The sequence below is a fragment of the Argopecten irradians genome, chromosome 12, assembly GCF_041381155.1.
Source record: "Argopecten irradians isolate NY chromosome 12, Ai_NY, whole genome shotgun sequence".
NCBI classification, from domain to species: Eukaryota; Metazoa; Mollusca; class Bivalvia; order Pectinida; family Pectinidae; genus Argopecten; species Argopecten irradians.
Window position 1 is genome coordinate 39,536,471 of NC_091145.1, and position 18,916 is coordinate 39,555,386.

The following is an 18,916-nucleotide window of genomic DNA, read 5'->3' on the forward strand; positions in this document are numbered from 1 at the left end:
TGTCAGAGTTACAGCCTGAATATCCTCGTCATAAACATGGACTTTTGTCAGAGTTACAGCCTGAATATCCTCGTCAATAAACATGGACATTTGTCAGAGTTACAGCCTGAATATCCTCGTCAATAAACATGGACATTTGTCAGAGTTACAGCCTGAATATCCTCGTCAATAAACATGGACTTTTGTCAGAGTTACAGCCTGAATATCCTCGTCAGTAAACATGGACATTTGTCAGAGTTACAGCCTGAATATCCTCGTCAATAAACATGGACATTTTGTCAGAGTTACAGCCTGAATATCCTCGTCAGTAAACATGGACATTTGTCAGAGTTACAGCCTGAATATCCTCGTCAATAAACATGGACTTTTGTCAGAGTTACAGCCTGAATATCCTCGTCAATAAACATGGACATTTGTCAGAGTTACAGCCTGAAATATCCTCGTCAATAAACATGGACATTTGTCAGAGTTACAGCCTGAATATCCTCGTCAGTAAACATGGACTTTTGTCAGAGTTACAGCCTGAATATCCTCGTCAATAAACATGGACATTTTGTCAGAGTTACAGCCTGAATATCCTCGTCAATAAACATGGACTTTTTGTCAGAGTTACAGCCTGAATATCCTCGTCAGTAAACATGGACTTTTGTCAGAGTTACAGCCTGAATATCCTCGTCAATAAAACATGGACTTTTGTCAGAGTTACAGCCTGAATATCCTCGTCAGTAAACATGGACTTTTGTCAGAGTTACAGCCTGAATATCCTCGTCAATAAAACATGGACTTTTGTCAGAGTTACAGCCTAAATATCCTCGTCAGTAAACATGGACTTTTGTCAGAGTTACAGCCTGAATATCCTCGTCAGTAAACATGGACTTTTGTCAGAGTTACAGCCTGAATATCCTCGTCAATAAACATGGACTTTGTCAGAGTTACAGCCAATGTCCTCGTCAATAAACATGGACATTTGTCAGAGTTACAGCCTGAATATCCTCGTCAGTATAAACATGGACTTTTGTCAGAGTTACAGCCTGAATATCCTCGTCAATAAACATGGACTTTTGTCAGAGTTACAGCCTGAATATCCTCGTCAGTAAACATGGACATTTGTCAGAGTTACAGCCTGAATATATCCTCGTCAGTAAACATGGACTTTTGTCAGAGTTACAGCCTGAATATCCTCGTCATAAACATGGACTTTTTGTCAGAGTTACAGCCTGAATATCCTCGTCAATAAACATGGACTTTTGTCAGAGTTACAGCCTGAATATCCTCGTCAATAAACATGGACTTTTGTCAGAGTTACAGCCTGAATATCCTCGTCAATAAACATGGACACTTTTGTCAGAGTTACAGCCTGAATATCCTCGTCAGTAAACATGGAACATTTGTCAGAGTTACAGCCTGAATATCCTCGTCAGTAAACATGGACATTTGTCAGAGTTACAGCCTGAATATCCTCGTCAATAAACATGGACATTTGTCAGAGTTACAGCCTGAATATCCTCGTCAATAAACATGGACTTTTGTCAGAGTTACAGCCTGAATATCCTCGTCAATAAACATGGACTTTTGTCAGAGTTACAGCCTGAATATCCTCGTCAATAAACATGAATGGACTTTTGTCAGAGTTACAGCCTGAATATCCTCGTCATAAACATGGACACTTTTGTCAGAGTTACAGCCTGAATATCCTCGTCAATAAACATGGAAATTTGTCAGAGTTACAGCCTGAATATCCTCGTCAGTAAACATGGACTTTTGTCAGAGTTACAGCCTGAATATCCTCGTCAATAAACATGGACTTTTGTCAGAGTCACAGCCTGAATATCCTCGTCAGTAAACGTGGAAATTTGTCAGAGTTACAGCCTGAATATCCTCGTCAGTAAACATGGACTTTTGTCAGAGTTACAGCCTGAATATCCTCGTCAAGTAAACATGGACTTTTGTCAGAGTTAGAGCCTGAATATCCTCGTCAATAAACATGGACATTTGTCAGAGTTTACAGCCTGAATATCCTCGTCAGTAAACATGGACTTTTGTCAGAGTTACAGCCTGAATATCCTCGTCAGTAAACATGGACTTTTGTCAGAGTTACAGCCTGAATTTCCTCGTCATAAACATGGACATTTGTTCAGGGTAACAGCCTGGATATCCTCGTCAGTAAACATGCACTTTTGTCAGGATTACAGCCTGAATATCCTCGTTGGTAAACATGGACTTTTGTCAGAGTTACAGCCTGAATATCCTCGTCAGTAAACATGGACATTTGTCAGAGTTAAAGCCTGAATATCCTCGTCAATAAACTTGAACATTTGTCAGAGTTAGAGCCTGAATATCCTCGTCAATAAACGTGGACATTTGTCAGAGTTACAGCCTGAATATCCTCGTCAATAAACATGGACATTTTGTCAGAGTTACAGTACCTGAATATCCTCGTTCAATAAACATGGACATTTTGTCAGAGTTACAGCTGAATATCCTCGTCAGTAAACATGGACTTTTGTCAGAGTTACAGCCTGAATATCCTCGTCAGTAAACATGAACTTTTGTCAGAGTTACAGCCTGAATATCCTCGTCAGTAAACATGAACATTTGTCAGAGTTACAGCCTGAATATCCTCGTCAATAAACATGGACATTTTGTCGGAGTTACAGCCTGAATATCCTCGTCAATAAACATGGACTTTTGTCAGAGTTACAGCCTGAATATCCTCGTCAGTAAACATGGACTTTTGTCAGAGTTACAGCCTGAATATCCTCGTCAGTAAACATGGACTTTTGTCAGAGTTACAGCCTGAATATCCTCGTCAGTAAAACATGGACTTTTGTCAGAGTTACAGCCTGAATATCCTCGTCAGTAAACATGGGCATTTGTCAGAGTTACAGCCTGAATATCCTCGTCAAGTAAACATGGACATTTGTCAGGGTTAGGGCCTGAATATCCTCGTCAGTAAACATGGACATTTGTCAGAGTACAGCCTGAATATCCTCGTCAAGTAAACATGGACTTTTGTCAGAGTTACAGCCTGAATATCCTCGTCAGTAAACATGGACTTTTGTCAGAGTTACAGCCTGAATATCCTCGTCAGTAAACATGGACTTTTGTCAGAGTTACAGCCTGAATATCCTCGTCAGTAAACATGGAACTTTTGTCAGAGTTACAGCCTAAATTTCCTCGTCAGTAAACATGGACTTTTGTCAGAGTTACAGCCTGAATATCCTCGTCAGTAAACATGAACTTTTGTCAGAGTTACAGCCTGAATATCCTCGTCAGTAAAACATGGACTTTTGTCAGAGTTACAGCCTGATTATCTTCGTCAGTAAACATGGAACATTTGTCAGAGTTAGAGCCTGAATATCCTCGTCAATAAACGTGACATTTGTCAGAGTTACAGCCTGAATATCCTCGTCAATAAACATGGACTTTTGTCAGAGTTACAGCCTGAATATCCTCGTCAAGTAAACATGGACTTTTGTCAGAGTTACAGCCTGAATATCCTCGTCAGTAAACATGGACATTTGTCAGGGTTACAGCCTGAATATCCTCGTCAGTAAACATGAACTTTTGTCAGAGTTACAGCCTGAATTTACTCGTCAGTAAACATGGACATTTGTCAGAGTTACAGCCTGAATTATACTCGTCAGTAAACATGGACATTTTGTCAGGGTTACAGCCTGAATATCCTCGTCAGTAAACATGGACTTTTGTCAGGATTACAGCCTGAATATCCTCGTCAGTAAACATGGACTCTTTGTCAGAGGTTACAGCCTGAATATCCTCGTCAAGTAAACATGGACTTTTGTCAGAGTTACAGCCTGAATATCCTCGTCAGTAAACATGGACATTTGTCAGAGTTACAGCCTGAATATCCTCGTCAGTAAACATGGACATTTGTCAGAGTTACAGCCTGATTATCCTCGTCAATAAACATGGACATTTGTCAGAGTTACAGCCTGAATATCCTCGTCAGTAAACATGGACTTTTGTCAGAGTTACAGCCTGATTTCCTCGTCAGTAAACATGGGCATTTTGTCAGAGTTACAGCCTGATTTCCTCGTCAGTAAACACATTTGTCAGAGTTAGCCTGAATATCTCGTCAATAAACTTGAACATTTGTCAGGGTTAGAGCCTGAATATCCTTATCAATGAACGTCGACATTTGTCGGAGGTACAGCCTGAATATCCTCGTCAATAAACATGGACATTTATTAGAGTTACAGCCTGAATATCCTCGTAAGTTAAACATGGACTTTTGTCAGGGTTACAGCCTGAATATCCTCGTCAGTAAACATGAACTTTTGTCAAAGTTACAGCCTGAATTTACTCTCGTCGTCAGTAAACATGGAAACTTTTGTCAGAGTTACAGCCTGAATATCCTCGTCAATAAACATGGCTTTTGTCAGAGTTACAGCCTGAATATCTCGTCAATAAACATGGACTTTTGTCACAGTTACAGCCTGAATATCCTCATCAATAAACGTGGACATTTGTCAGAGTTACAGCCTGAATATCCTCGTCAATAAACATGGACATTTGTCAGAGTTACAGCCTGAATATCCTCGTCAATAAACATGGACTTTTGTCAGAGTTACAGCCTGAATATCCTCATCAATAAACATGGATTTTGTCAGAGTTACAGCCTAAATCTCCTCGTCAATAAACATGGACATTTGTCAGAGTTACAGGCCTGAAATCCTCGTCAATAAACATGGAAATTTGTCAGAGTTTCAGCCTGAATATCCTATCAATAAACGTGGACATTTGTCAGAGTACAGCCTGAAATCCTCGTCAATAAACATGGACATTTGTCAGAGTTACAGCCTGAATATCCTCGTCAAGTAAACATGGAATTTGTCAGGGTTACAGCCTGAATATCCTCGTCAATAAACATGGACTTTTGTCAGAGTTACAGCCTGAATATCCTCGTCAGTAAACATGGACTTTTGTCAGAGTTACAGCCTGAATTTCCTCGTCAGTAAACATGGGCATTTGTCAGAGTTACAGCCTGAATATCTCGTCATAAACATGAACATTTGTCAGGGTTAGAGCCTGAATATCCTCGTCAGTAAACATGGACATTTGTCAGAGTTACAGCCTGAATTTACTCGTCAGTAAACATGGACTTTTGTCAGAGTTACAGCCTGAATATCCTCGTCAGTAAACATGGACATTTGTCAGAGTTACAGCCTGAATATCCTCGTCAGTAAACATGGACTTTTGTCAGAGTTACAGCCTGAATATCCTCGTCAGTAAACATGGACATTTGTCAGAGTTACAGCCTGAATTTACTCGTCAGTAAACATGGGACATTTGTCAGAGTTACAGCCTGAATATCCTCGTCAGTAAACATGGACATTTGTCAGGAGTTACAGCCTGAATATCTCTTCAGTAAACATGGACATTTGTCAGAGTTACAGCCTGAATATCCTCGTCAATAAACATGGACTTTTGTCAGGGTTACAGCCTGAATATCCTCGTCAGTAAACATGGACTTTTGTCAGAGTTACAGCCTGAATATACTCGTCAGTAAACATGGACATTTGTCAGAGTTACAGCCTGAATATCCTCGTCAGTAAACATGAACTTTTGTCAGGGTTACAGCCTGAATATCCTCGTCAGTAAACATGGACATTTGTCAGAGTTACAGCCTGAATTTACTCGTCAGTAAACATGGCTTTGTCCGAGTTTACAGCTGAATATCTCGTCAGTAAACATGGAACTTTTGTCAGGGTTAGAGCCTGAATATCCTCGTCAGTAAACATGAACTTTTGTCAGGGTTAGAGCCTGAATATCCTCGTCAGTAAACATGGACTTTTGTCAGAGTTACAGCCTGAATATCCTCGTCAGTAAACATGGACATTTTGTCAGAGTTACAGCCTGAATATCCTCGTCATAAACATGGACTTTTGTCAGAGTTACAGCCTAAATATCCTCGTCAGTAAACATGGACATTTGTCAGAGTTACAGCCTGAATTTACTCGTCAATAAACATGGTCTTTTGTCAGAGTTACAGCCTAAATATCCTCGTCAGTAAACATGGACATTTGTCAGAGTTACAGTCTTAATATCCTCGTCAATAAACGTGGACATTTATCAGAGTTAGAACCTGAATATCCTCGTCAATAAACATGGACATTCGTCAGAGTCAGGGCCTGAATATCCTCATCAATAAACATGGATATATTAAACTCACATTATTTTACAAGCATTAATTTCCATCAAAATCATATATCCATGTATTCAGAAACATATATGATGAGTTAAAATATGTTTTGTACTATTAGATAGTAAAAATTAAAATGTATCAACGAGGTTGTATTTGCTAACATTTACAGGTTTCTGTACACTAGTATCTGACTATATTTAGGCGATTGCTGTAATAACTTGAATTGGTTACATATGCAGATATTAGTAACATTCTTGTATATTTAATGTATGATTGTACACTTTGCCGGATTGCCACAAAAACCTCTCTCTACAGTTTTGAATTTAAATTAAATTTGAATGATATTTCCGGAATGTAATGTTAGTTTTATACATGTTGACAAGTAATATATAATTGTATGCATAAATGTTAAAATCAGAGTTACAACTTGAATATCATCGTCAATAAATGTTAAAATTAGAGATTCATACAGTTGACTGATGAGCAATTGTTCTTTAACTTTTTACAGTCAAATAAAAGGAAGCTTTTCATCAATAAACTGATATTTCCAACTCAGAACCAAATACTCTTAATATATGCTACAGTGTTTGAAGGCCCTCTAGCACGCATTATGAAGATTGTCTACAAAGCTCTGGCATCTATATAGACCATAGATGCCATAGGAAGATAGTTTAATGCTTAAATAAATCCCCAGGACCTGACATCTTCCACCTTAAACTTCTTGTTAAACTTCAAATGAAATATCACAACCTTTGGAAATTATATTCAGGAAATCGCTAGATAAAGGGAACATTCCAGACAATTGGCGAATTGCAAATGTGACTCCTTTACATTAGAGTGGGAATCCCAATAAAGTGGAGAACTATCGTCCAATAAGTCTGACCTTAATCCCAGGAACAATTCTCGAAAGAATGATTAGGGACAAGCTTGTAGATCATATGGACAGGAATCATCTCTTTACAAAACATCAACGTGACTTCAGATCTGGTAAATCCTGTACTATTGACATGATGGAAGTCCTTGAACACTGGCATAAGCCATAGACAAAGGAAGCTATATCGATCGACTCAATCTATATTGACTTCAGTAAAGCCTTTGATAAAATTCCTCATAAACATCTACTTCAAGAACTTTTGGGTTAGGTTTTTACTGGAAAATACTGCAGTGGATAGAAGACTTCTTATTCAACTTACAACAACGAGTTGTTATTCATGGTGAAACTTCTGGACTAGTAGATGTGACTAGTGGTGTACCACAAGGTAGTGTCTTAGGTCCGGTTCTATTTCTGATATATATCAATTTACCATAGCTTACGACGGGTTTAGAAGGCAGCTAGGCCAGGACAAAATACCCACCTTATGGTACAGTGTAATACGTACAAAATACTTGCCGAATGAAGATCCTGAATAAGGTTGGCTGTTTGTTTGCTTTGCAAGTGGTGGTCAATCAATGCAATGTAATATTTAAAACTCTGTACAAAGACTCTTTCATATGTGGATATGAAGCATAAACGATGTTCTACTCGAGGGTCACAAAATGTTGTAAAACCCCAGGCTTGCTATGTTTAAAAAACGAATATGTGGCCATGGAATAGAAATATTTGTATTTTGGATTATCGAATATACAAGGGGGGTTCGTGAAGAAACTCGAGAGTCGTTATTATGCAACTCGGGTAAAAAATGAACGATCACTAAGTAAAAAACAACATTGTTCTTCAATACTTATATTTGAAAACTGTACATAACCTCTATCGTATTCACCTCGCTATCCATTACTCTATAACGAGTTATGAATATAACCGTGGATATTCTATTATAAAATGCATAAAATTATCACTACTTGTTTTACCACAAAGCTTACATTGTACGACTTCAGTCACACATGATATCGAATATTTAAATAATTCTATTAAATCCCATAAATACTGACGACAGGTTTGTATTTGACTTACTAATAATACAGGATTTACTCCAGGATTACAGTGGATGACGTTATATCTTATAATTTCATCACCATCTCTCAGCGTTTCATTCCATCTTAAAAAAATAAAATTCATATAAAAACCTGTTAATGAAATGTTTCCAGCACATCGCTGGTGGCACAAATACATTTAAGATATAGTCATTATTTTAAAAATCTATGTTGAATTTAATAAATATTCTATATACAAGAGGAAGAAATCCTATTTGAGTACTTGAAGTGTTGCATTCCAACAATCGACATTGTCTAGTACATGAAATAAAAATGTTTTCCATCAAAAATTAGCACCACCAATACACAATTTGTTCCAGAACAATAAGTTCCGTCTTTCCACCTCTCCCCATAAATCAAACGATCCTAAGCATTGAACAGTCACTTATGAGGAGGACGTTTTAGGATGACCTATACAACGACTATACCCATATCACTGTGTTCATTCTAACTCTTCTACAGTTCTTTTGGCATACGAGTTTTATACTTCACAACCATACAACATACTGTTTCATCCGTATATAGCAAAGAAAACAATTATTGTGTCAAAAGGTAACCGAAACCTGTATAAGAAATACTAAACGCTTTAGAAACACGTAGTAAGAACTGCACCAGCTAAGCGTATTCAAAACGATAGTTAATGATGCCAGGACATTTTCATCCTTCCGCATTTACTTTTACCTTTTGCTTTGATTTTCACACAATAAATAGTTAAGGTCACAAATGATGATGACTCCGGACCATTTCTATCAATTGATCACACCGCAACCATGGTACCTTTCCTTACAGGATAGCTGAGACGGGAATGTTGGTGCCCGGCAAATGTATGCCCAGGAAACAGATCTCAAAGTAAGTCCAAAATGATCAGTAATAAATTCGAATGATGAGTCCGCTTCTACAGCTTTACACATCTAAAAACAAGCGCGTCAGCTCTACTATCTTTAAAAAAAAGCAAAGCGAAGTCTATGAGGATATAACTGACACCGAAAAACGTGACCGTTATGGCGCCAACTGATCACATCAAAATAGCTGTTCCATCTTGTTGATTAAATCACCGTTGATAAACGGTTTTTCTGGTCTAACTTTAACAATTTTAACGCACCCAATATGAGTTAATAATGTAAATATAAGTATTAAACTATGTTCCTATGGAATCTTTAGTCTATATATATGCCAGAGATTTGCAGACAATCATTTCATAATGCGCTAGCGCGCAATGTCCTTTAAAGCTCTGACATCAATATAGACCATGGATTCCATAGTAAGATAGTTAAATACATAAATATGGATGTAACAGAGTAATTGCCAGTAAGAACGCCTATTATCCCATAGATTGCGTCGTCCGTACATTTGTTAGATGGCGCAGTCACACCCTTATTACAAATGTTCAGCTTCAGGGGATCGGACCGATGCCAGATTTAGGTGATCTTCCCTTATCATTAGCACTTGGTACCATGGGGATGACGGGGTAAGTTTTGACTATCTTGTTGGTAATACACGTGTAATTGTATTTCATGGTTTGTAATTCATGTGTAATTGTATAGCTTGTTTTGTAATACATGTGTAATTGTATTGTTTAGTTTGTAATGCACGTGAAATTGTATTGCTTGGTTTGTAATACATGTGTAATTGTATTGATCGGTTTGTAATACACGTGTAATTGTTTTACTCGGTTTTTAATACATATGTAATTGTATTGCTTGGTTTGCAAAGTACGTGTAATTGTATTGTTTGGGTTGCAATGCATGTTGAAATTATATTGCTTGGTTCTTAATGCACGTGACATTGTATTGCTCGGTTTGTAATACATTTGTAATTGTATTGCTCGGTTTGTAATACATTTGTAATTGTATTGCTTGTTTTGTAATTCATGTGCAATTGTATTGCTTGTTTTGTGATGCACGTAAAATTGTATTGCTCGGTTTGTAATACACGTGTAATTGTATTGCTCGGTTTGTAATACATGTGTAATTGTATTGTTTGGTTTGTAATGCACGTGAAATTGTACTGCTCGGTTTGTAATACATGTGTAATTGTATTGCTTGGTTTGTAATGCACGTGTAATTGTATTGCTCGGTTTGTAATACACGTGTAATTGTATTGCTTGTTTTGTAATACATATGTTAATTGTATTTCTTGGTTTGTAATGCACGTGACATTGTATTGCTCGGTTTTTAGTACATGTGTAATTGTATTGCTCGGTTTGTAATACACGTGTAATTGTATTGCTCGGTTTGTAATACATGTGTAATTGTATTGCTCGGTTTTTAATACATGTGTAATTGTATTGCTCGGTTTGTAATATATGTGTAATCGTATTGATTGTTTTGAAATACACGTGTAAATGCATTGCTCGGTTTGTAATACACATGTAATTGTATTGCTTGTATTGTAATGTACGTGTTATTGTATTGCTCGGTTTGTAATACATGTGTAATTGCATTGCTTTGCTTGTAATGCACGTGTAATTGTATTGCTTGGGTTGTAATACATGTGTCATTGTATTGCTTGGTTTGTATTGCACGTGACATTGTATTGCTTGGTTTATTTGTTTTAGTTAATGGCAAACAAGAAGGCACAATTATGCTCCATTTATTGACATGCAGAACAGATGATCACCGATCTCGGTCATTTTTCGTCTGTCGTCTCCGATTTGATACAAGCTCTCTGATTGACTCCTAGGAGCGAGTGGACCAATCAGAGAGCTTGTATCAAATCGGAGACGACAGACGAAAAATGACCGAGATCGGTGATCATCTGTTCTGCATGACAATAAACAATAAACGGAGCGTGTGGATCGCTAAGGGATTTTTATAAGTGAGTTTATATTGAGGATCTGCACTTCAAGGGTTGCATTCGTTGAATGGATGGCGATTTTATTCGGTCTGTCCTCATTAGGGAATCGTGACCTGAGGATGTAGCGCGTACTTTCCGACTAACGATTTTTACACGAATCCTCGTAATTCAACTTTCGATTTGAAATAAAATTCGCCCATAATCCCATCATATCATATACAATAGTGATTAGTAAGGAATTGTCTTCAATGTAAGCTAAAACATATTCAGATCGGATGATTTTTGTGGTGTTCAGATCATTTTACAATTAATCACCCCCTTTTCTGGAAATGGGATACAGGGCTAAGTAAACCACCTTTCAGTATTTTTAGTTTTTTTTTTTTTTTTTTTTTTTTCGCGTCGTAAACCTGGGATCCAAGCGTGTCACATGCCCAATATCAGGTCTCTAGGCCTCCTAGTTATTCTCAAGTAGTCGTTTAAAGAATTTAACTTATTTGACCCTGTGACCTTGAATGAAGGTCAAGGTCATTTATTTGAACAAACTTGGTAGCCCTTCATCCAAGCATGCTGCAGGCCAAATATCAGTACCCTGGATCTTCTGGTTCTTGAGAAGAAGTCGTTTGAATGAAAAGTTTACGCACGGCACACGGCTCACGGCGGAGGGCGCACGACCTTCGGGTCAGATGACCTAAAACTCTATTTAAGCTCATTCCTATTATATATTAGTTTCAAATTATTGAGGATGTTTTCCTATGAAATCCTTGCGCCGTTATTTCAGTCAATCAGAGACGCGTTACGAACGCTATGAAATGATAACATAATTGTTCAACCAATAGAAATGCTTGTAACAAGCAAGGTTTCCACTGAGTGGTGACCCGCACAGACACGCTTAGTGTATACAATGTAAATGTTGTAAAAAAACCTTTAACAATATTTGTTTTCAAGTGAGGAAAGTACGGATTTATGATTGAAAGTAATATAGATAGTACATACGGGTAAATAACGTGGGTTTTAGCTGGCTAGAAGAAAGAAGTAAAATCAAACATACAAAATTATAACCTAAACCAAAATGATTTATTTCCTATATACAATATTACGGTAGCAAAGCCCTAAAACCGACAATTACTATACAAAATATCATAAATCATTGAATCATCTGCTATTGTATGAAAACAGGGTTGTAAATTGGTAAGATGTGCCGGAACTGATGAACAATGCAAATGGCTCAAAGAGTTAGGATTGGATGAAGTTCTCAACTACAAAAAGGTGGATCTATCAGAGGCTCTGAAGGCGGCCGCCCCAGATGGATTTGATTGTTTCTTCGACAATGTAAATGATATATTATCAGTTATATTGCTGGTTAGGCATTTCGCGATTTTTACTTCAAAAATATGTAAATGATTTTTTTTTCATTAATCTTAATTAAACGCAAAAATATCCTTCCCGCAAAAAAATAATTTAGTTTTCTTCTATATTAGAAACAAAGAATTTCCCTCTCTAATGCCAATTTGCAGTATATCATCAAAATTTTTTGGTAAAATGGACCCACATTTTGAGACAACATACTCAGATAGAATAGGGTTTTCCATTTTTTATGATTATTTTTGTAGGTAGGAGGCGAATTCACTCCAACAGCACTAAAACAAATGAAACAGTATGGACGAGTGGCTCTATGTGGGGACATATCGACATACAATACACTCCAAAAGGTACAGTTTATCTATAATCACAGCGATATGTAGCAGACATGGTCACCCTGGAATATGTCATAGCAAAACTGAACGCTGTATGCGGTTTGATCCTTTGAAGAACATCAAAAGACTTGTATAACGGTACACTTTGGCTGACTGTATGACATTGATTCAAAGGACGCCCTGAAGGACTGTCATTGGTCTGTTTTTTCTATTTACTACCTTCCGTTTTCCTTAGGAATATAGTCCAGGGGTGGATATAACGACAGTGAAATTACCCCTAGGAGTATCGAGGATGTTTGTGTTGCCTGCGAGAGAATCGCAAAGACGACACGTACGTTATGTGTTGGCGGAGGCATCCTCGTCGTCAACGTGAAGGATTAAAGTAAAAAATTACAAAATATAATACCTAGGTATATCGATCAGTTAAACTTGGAATATAAATGATTTAGGGTATATCATAGCTTTACACGATTATAGTATAAAATATAAAGTACAATTCATACATTTTAATTGACCACGTGAAACAGTTGAGATAAATACATACATGTAATTCTTTATTCATCTCACAAATGGATGATTCCTTTTATGTTAAAAAAATCAATTATGGCAAAATATTTTTTTTGTTATTTAAAGGTGAATATCCATTCTATATCATGCTCCTACAGCAACTGAAGATTCAAGCATTCAGTGTGATGCAGGGATGGCGAGATGGAAGGAAGGAGAAACGGCGATGGCACAGTGGATCAAGGAGATGAGAGTTCAACTGTCTCAGTGAGTATCAATTTAATGGGACAAATAATAATCGTACACAAATGTGAGGTTAGGTTATATGTGTAGTACTATCAGCGTATTACAGTATATTAGAGTTATCTGCCCTTATTACCACGTGTATTTGTAGATGTAAAAGTAATGTAAGTTATATATTTTTCAAGACTATCTATGTTATTGATTAGTATTGTCATGTGATCATGTTATGATCTTTTCAGGGGAATATCACATGCAAGGAAAGTATTACAAAAGGATTCCAAAATATGCCAAGTGCCTTTATTGGGCTGTTAGATGGTGCTAATATCGGTTGTCTCAGCATGATTTCGGCATTTATGAGACTCAATGGTTAGCATGAAGATATGTTGAGAACGGAAATTTGTTATGGAAAAAGACTATATCCTGAGATTTGGGTTTGAAAAATGATAATTTTACTGTATATACTGATTGGTTAATTGTTATATAGCATGGCAAAAATAGTCTTAATATTATTAGATACTGTATTGGTAAATAAACTTACCTTAAAATAAACTTCAAATGTGTGGAGTTATAATTATGTTTCAATTGAATGTCATGAAAAGATAATATTTTGAAACTTAATATAACATTTCATGAATTGCATGTGAGCGCTTCAGGAAAAATACCAAATAATACAAACTACGCTGTAATTCATAACACATGTATTAATGGTGCTTATCATAGCAAAACATATAAACTGTTTCGACACTTTAATTGCACTGTTTGTGGATTACCTCCCCTTGTTAATGTAAATTAAAGGTTTCGATAATGTCGAGTGCAATCAAATTCTAATTTGACGACTTACTTACAGAACTCTTGCAAACCTTATTCATGTATACGTATAAAGCTTGAAATCGCATTTATACTGCAGAAAAAACCCATGAATAAACATTGTACATCCTTGTACAGGGTAATTAAATAAACCTTGGTTATACTAACCTTGTACAGGGTAATTAAATAAACCTTGGTTATACTATACAAGGAAAATGTTGACTATGTCATACACAATATTGTATTCTCTCATACCTACACGTGTAATACTGGCTGTTCTAGGGCTACACACTCATGTGGCCTGAAGCTGTATTGCATAGCTACGTCAAGACCATTCCTATTTTTGGGGTACAATTTTTTTCGTTTTTTTCGGAAACTATGATGGATTTATTTAAGCAATTTTAATGTATGGAGAATTGACCTGCAGTCGCGTTTGTTTCGAATTTATTTCAAAATGGCTGGAAAACATCGTAGTAAAATTATAATAAAACGTCGAGGTATGAGAGAAAAAAATACTTGGTATCACAAAATCCTGTAAAAAGAGAGTAAAAAGAGTCTTATATTAGTTTCATACATGTATCTCAACTAAAACGAAATGACGCTTACAAATGTATATTTAGTGCCAAGAGTATATCCAGCAGATGTTTAATACACACTTTCCCATGGTGTCAGCCATTCCTAATCATATATTTACATTTTCTGAATGAAGTTCTAAAATGTTCATCTATTCCAATAACTGCGCACATACTGTACTGTTATACACATTGTATCAGTCCCTGATTTTTACAATTATTTTACCTAAATTCCCTCCTTGAAATAATTTTAGAAATGCCTCCGGTACCTTGTCGAATCCTTCGTATATCAATTCCTTACCTCGGAGCTTTCCCTGAAACAAAGATCATACTTATGTTCAAAGTACGCTCAGCTTTGTTTGATATGTTTACAAAGTAAAGAATGGGCGTTGGAAAAAAACAAACATTTCGTAAATGAATATGATCGTGGACAGAAAGGGTCTTAAATCAGTGTTCATTTCATATGCGATTTTTTAAAACGAGTCTTAGGGGTTTTTTTTCGGGTCTTGTTTTTGACATAACTTTCCTGCTAGGCAAAGTCAATGGAAATCGCTTCAATTATATTACACTCGTGCCATAAAAATACAGGGCTGAAATTACTGGATATCAGACGGATTATGTTATAAAATATCCTCCTAACCTCTAGAACTAGATTATACTGGGTCCGGTACGCCTCGTGCCAGCTGCTGAACCAGTTAATCTTCCTTACCTCTAGAACTAGATCATACAGAGCCAGGTACGCCTCGTGCCAGCTGCTGAACCAGTTAATCTTCCTTACCTTTAGAACTAGATCATACAGAGCCCGGTACGCCTCGTGTCAGCTGCTGAACCAATTAATCTTCCTTACCTATACAACTAGATCATACAGAGCCAGGTACGCCTCGTGCCAGCTGCTGAACCAGTTAATCTTCCTTTCCTTTAGAACTAGATCATACAGGGTCCGGTACGCCTCTTGCCAGCTGCTGAACCAGTTAATCTTCCTTACCTTTAGAACTAGATCATACAGGGTCCGGTACGCCTCTTGCCAGCTGCTGAACCAGTTAATCTTCCTTTCCTTTAGAACTAGATCATACAGGGTCCGGTACGCCTCGTGCCAGCTGCTGAACCAGTTAATCTTCCTTACCTTTAGAACAAGATCATACAGAGACCGGTACGCCTCGTGCCACCTGCTGAACCAGTTAATCCTCCTTATCTCTTGAACTAGATCATACAGAGCCCGGTACGCCTCGTGCCAGCTGCTGAACCAGTTAATCCTCCTTACCTCTAGAACTAGATCATACAGAGCCCGGTACGCCTCGTGCCAGCTGCTGAACCAGTTAATCCTCCTTACCTCTAGAACTAATTCATACAGAGCCCGGTACGCCTCGTGCCAGCTGCTTAACCAGTTAATCCTCCTTACCTCTAGAACGAGATCATACAGGGCCCGGTACGCCTCGTGCCAGCTGCTGAACCAGTTAATCCTCCTTACCTCTAGAACTAGATCAAACAGGGCCCGGTACGCCTCGTGCCAGCTGCTGAACCAGTTAATCCTCCTTACCTCTAGAAAGAGATCATACAAGGCCCGGTACGCCTCGTGCCAGCTGCTGAACCAGTTAATCCTCCTTACCTCTAGAACGAGATCATACAGGTCCCGGTACGCCTCGTGCCAGCTGCTGAACCAGTTAATCCTCCTTACCTCTAGAACGAGATCATACAGGGCCCGGTACGCCTCGTGCCAGCTGCTGAACCAGTTAATCCTCTTTACCTCTAGAACGAGATCATACAAGGCCCGGTACGCCTCGTGTCAGCTGCTGAACCAGTTAATCCTCCTTACCTCTAGAACTATATAATACAGGGCCCGGTACGCCTCGCGTCAGCTGCTGAACCAGTTAATCCTCCTTACCTCTAGAACGAGATCATACAAGGCCCGGTACGCCTCGTGTCAGCTGCTGAACCAGTTAATCCTCCTTACCTCTAGAACGAGATCATACAGGGCCCGGTACGCCTCGTGCCAGCTGCTGAACCAGTTAATCCTCCTTACCTCTAGAACTAGATCATACAGAGCCCGGTACGCCTCGTGCCAGCTGTTGAACAGTTAATCCTCCTTACCTCTAGAACTAGATCATACAGGGCCCGGTACGCCTCGTGCTATCTGCTGAACCATTTAATCCTCCTTACCTCTAGAACTAGATCATACAGGGTCCGGTACGCCTCGTGCCAGCTGCTGAACCATTTAATCCTCCTTACCTCTAGAACTAGATCATACAGGGCCCGGTACGCCTCGTGCCAGCTGCTGAACCAGTTAATCCTCCTTACCTCTAGAACTAGATCATACAGGGCCCGGTACGCCTCGTGCTATCTGCTGAACCATTTAATCCTCCTTACCTCTAGAACTGGATCATACAGGGTCCGGTATGCCTCGTGATAGCTGCTGAACCATTTAATCCTCCTAACCTCTAGAACTATATCATACAGGGTCCGGTACGCCTCGTGCCAGCTGCTGAACCAGTTAATCCTCCTTACCTCTAGAACTAGATCATACAGAGCCCGGTACGCCTCGTGCCAGCTGCTTAACCAGTTAATCCTCCTAACCTCTAGAACTAGATCATACAGAGCCCGTTACGCCTCGTGCCAGCTGCTGAACCAGTTAATCCTCCTTACCTCTAGAACTAGATCATACAGGGCCCGGTACGCCTCGTGCCAGCTGCTGAACCCGTTAATCCTCCTTACCTCTAGAACTAGATCATACAGGGCCCGGTACGTCTCGTGTCAGCTGCTGAACCAGTTAATCCTCCTTACCTCTAGAACTAGATCATACAGGGCCCGGTACGCCTCGTGCCAGCTGCTGAACCAGTTAATCCTCCTTACCTCTAGAACTAGATCATACAGAGCCCGGTACGCCTCGTGCCAGCTGCTTAACCAGTTAATCCTCCTAACCTCTAGAACTAGATCATACAGAGCCCGGTACGCCTCGTGCCAGCTGCTGAACCAGTTAATCCTCCTTACCTCTAGAACTAGATCATACAGGGCCCGGTACGCCTCGTGCCAGCTGCTGAACCCGTTAATCCTCCTTACCTCTAGAACTAGATCATACAGGGCCCGGTACGCCTCGTGTCAGCTGCTGAACCAGTTAATCCTCCTTACCTCTAGAACTAGATCATACAGGGCCCGGTACGCCTCGTGCCAGCTGCTGAACCAGTTAATCCTCCTTACCTCTAGAACTAGATCATACAGGGCCCGGTACGCCTCGTGCCAGCTGCTGAACCAGTTAATCCGCCTTACCTCTAGAACTAGATCATACAGAGCCCGGTACGCCTCGTGCCAGCTGCTAAACCAGTTAAGTACATTGAAGCCCTGGACGGTTAGCTGTTTGGCTACTATAGCTCGGTATATAGACAAACCTGTATTGGAAAAACATAATAAAACAAGTTTATAAGTATATATTACAGGACCTATAATGTGGAAAATGTCAGGGATCATTTTGTGAAGGAAATATATATATCGTCGCTTCACAGGAAAGAAGGTATACCGACATTGGGAAATGATGTCTGAATTATCCCTCTACATGAATGACCTTAATCATCACTATACATGTGTTAAAGGCCTTGAGATAGAAGGTTTATATGTCACTAGACAAGGATATTTCTGGCTCTTATGATCATGAGAATATCAGTGTGACTGTATTCGGATAGGACTGTACTGACTTCAGGAGTAATGGTCAGTATCACCACTATACACAGATCCACTTACACTGAGAAAAGTCGATGTGTCGTACAGGGGTACATAGCTTCAAGTACGACATTGGGGAAGATGGTATGTATCATTACTATTATTCTGATCTATCAGCGTTACTTCCCTTCCTTTAACACCGTCACTGCACTGACGGAGCAGTCAAACGAAGGGAAGTAACTCTTATATGTTAGAATGGATCACTGACGAATAGCGTTGTTGACAGTGAGAGCAATCATTACTTATATCTTAATCATTTTTTTCAAACTAGCATAGCAATTTGTGTAAAAGCAGACTACTAACCTTGAGAAGGCCGATGTATATCATCGCTATATAATGATATAGCGCCACACAAAGCAGCGCGTCCACCAACCGCCATGTGACAAATCACAGCACCTGCCGAATCACCACCGACCTGCAAATATAAAAGCATCAGAAAATATCCTACTTTA

General features: G+C 38.9%; 1 protein-coding gene and 1 pseudogene across 1 annotated transcript; one reads left to right on the forward strand and one right to left on the reverse strand.

The window, feature by feature from the left end:
- The first annotated feature begins 4,665 nt into the window (after positions 1-4,665).
- Positions 4,666-13,748, forward strand: LOC138305098 (prostaglandin reductase 1-like; annotated as a pseudogene).
- LOC138305134 (uncharacterized) lies at positions 13,332-18,873 on the reverse strand. The gene is made up of 3 exons (XM_069245534.1): positions 18,768-18,873; positions 18,018-18,136; positions 13,332-15,070 (listed from the first exon to the last, which is right to left on the reverse strand). The coding sequence occupies exons 1-3, from the start codon at positions 18,841-18,843 to the stop codon at positions 14,954-14,956; spliced, it is 312 nt and encodes a 103-aa protein (XP_069101635.1). The 5' UTR covers positions 18,844-18,873; the 3' UTR covers positions 13,332-14,953.
- Between the last annotated feature and the right edge of the window lie 43 nt (positions 18,874-18,916).